The sequence below is a fragment of the Cebus imitator genome, unplaced genomic scaffold (genome assembly GCF_001604975.1).
Source record: "Cebus imitator isolate Cc_AM_T3 unplaced genomic scaffold, Cebus_imitator-1.0 Scaffold435, whole genome shotgun sequence".
NCBI classification, from domain to species: domain Eukaryota; kingdom Metazoa; phylum Chordata; class Mammalia; order Primates; family Cebidae; genus Cebus; species Cebus imitator.
Window position 1 is genome coordinate 685710 of NW_016107750.1, and position 1778 is coordinate 687487.

At 59.8% G+C, this 1778-nt stretch overlaps 1 protein-coding gene across 5 annotated transcripts in view; it reads left to right on the plus strand.

The window, feature by feature from the left end:
* Window positions 1-215: 215 nt before the first annotated feature.
* The window catches only part of CENPM (centromere protein M), a 19639-nt gene continuing 18076 nt past the window's right edge, over window positions 216-1778 (plus strand). For 2 of the 5 annotated variants that reach the window (XR_005197144.1, XM_017510312.2), the window contains exons 1-3: window positions 218-381; window positions 905-984; window positions 1372-1464. Coding sequence is in view for 4 of the 5 variants with exons in the window: in XM_017510312.2 (XP_017365801.1) it covers window positions 325-381; window positions 905-984; window positions 1372-1464 (230 nt within the window). In the remaining variant the exon portion in view is untranslated. Of the gene's footprint in view, window positions 382-636; window positions 665-904; window positions 985-1371; window positions 1465-1778 lie in introns of those variants that run through there. The other 3 variants (XM_037731973.1, XM_017510309.2, XM_017510313.2) reach the window with 3 other exon arrangements.

The window sequence follows — 1778 nt, forward strand, 5'->3', positions numbered from 1 at the left end:
GGGGAACAGAGGGGGACTCCTTCTCAAAAAAAAAGCACTGTGAGCATGAATGAACGAAAGTGCCCAAAGAAATCACTAAAAACCTGCTTACTGTGGAGCGTGGAACAAAAGACCTGTCCACCAGGTGCTCCACGGGTGAGGCTGGAACGCCCCTCAGAAAAGGAGACAGCTGTTCGGGTCCTTTAAGAGGAGGCCCCGTCCCGCCCCGCGAAGCCCCGCCCGTAAGGAGGCACGTGCCCCCAGGCCACGCTCTAGGGGCGGGACTCAGGGCGGTTTGAAAGGTCGGCGCGCAACCCAAGAGCGGCGGTCGGCCTTGCTGCTGAGATGTCGGTATTGAGGCCACTGGATAAGCTGCCCAGCCTGAACACGGCCACCATTTTGGTAGGTGCCGGCGGACCAGCTTCCCCAGCCGGCCTTTCCTCCCTGGCGGAGCTTCAGCCCCACACGTCTACTGAGCTCCCTGAAGCTCCAAGCCAGCGCGCGCCACAGTGGTGGGGGCGGGGAATAGGCGGAGAGCCACGATATGAACCAATCGGAGTAGCCATTCTCCGAGGCTGAGAGACGTACCCACCAATAGATGCGCGGCGGGCCCTTTTCCAGCTTCTGATTGGCAGGTTTCCACGCCCGGACTTGCTTGTTCCGCGTCTGGGGGCCTGGACTCCTGGTGAGGCCAGCTGTCGGAGGTGGGGTCAGGGGGAGTAAGGTGCGGTGCCAACAGGCCTGCAGCGGGTCCATACCTCAGCCACCAGCCAGTGCCGCCTCGCGGGGTCCGCTTCTCGGGGAATGCCCTCCGAGCCGCCTGCGCGCGGCGGCCCGATCCCCCCGGGAGTGGGTCGAAGGGCCAGGCCCTCCCCAGGGGATACTGTGTCCGGGGCTCTAATGGTCTCTCTGTCTCCCTGCGCAGCTGGTGGGCACGGAGGATGCTCTTCTGCAGCAGCTGGTGGACTCGATGCTCAAGGAGGACTGCACCTCCGAGCTGAAGGTGTAAGTAGGCTGTGGCTTGGCCCACGTGTCTCTCACCCTAGAGGGATTCAGTCCTAGCTGCTAAACCCAGAGGCCCAGCGACCTCTCCTCTGACCCTGGGCCTTCTCCCGGCATGTAGCGTAGCTGGCAAGTCCCAACCTCCCCTTGCCGAGGTGGTGACTCAACAGAGCCCCTTTCTGGTAGAGGGAATCAGACAGGAGTGATCTGAATAGGACTGGCCCTGTCCTGCCTCTGTGCTGGCCCAAGGAGTCATGGCCACAAGAGCGTCGGGTGGCTAGGGTGAGGTCGGGAGCCCTTGACAGACCCTACCCCATGAAGGGCAGCATTTAAACGGTCGCTGTGAGGTGGGTATGGATATCTTGAGTCCTGCAATTTCCTGTTTTTCAGCCACTTGGCAAAGTCCCTCCCTTTGCCCTCCAGTGTGAATCCGCCCCGAATTGACCTGATCGTGTTTGTGGTTAATCTTCACAGCAAATACAGGTGAGACCAAGAGGACAGGACTCAGGCAGGCCTGGCTCAGGAGTGTGCTGGGACAGTGACCTAACTTGTGATGGGAAGTGGGGAGGATGAGAGAGGTCAGGAGTTCAAAACCAGCCTGGCCAATATGGTGAAACCTCGTCTCGACTAAATATACAAAAATTAGCTGGGTGTGGTGGCACATGCCTGTAATCCCAGCCAGCTACTAGGGAGGCTGAGGCACGAGAATCACTTGAACCCAGGAGGCGGAGGTTGCAGTGAGCTGAGATCGCACCACTGCACTCCAGCCGGGTGACAGAGTGAGACTTTATCTAAAA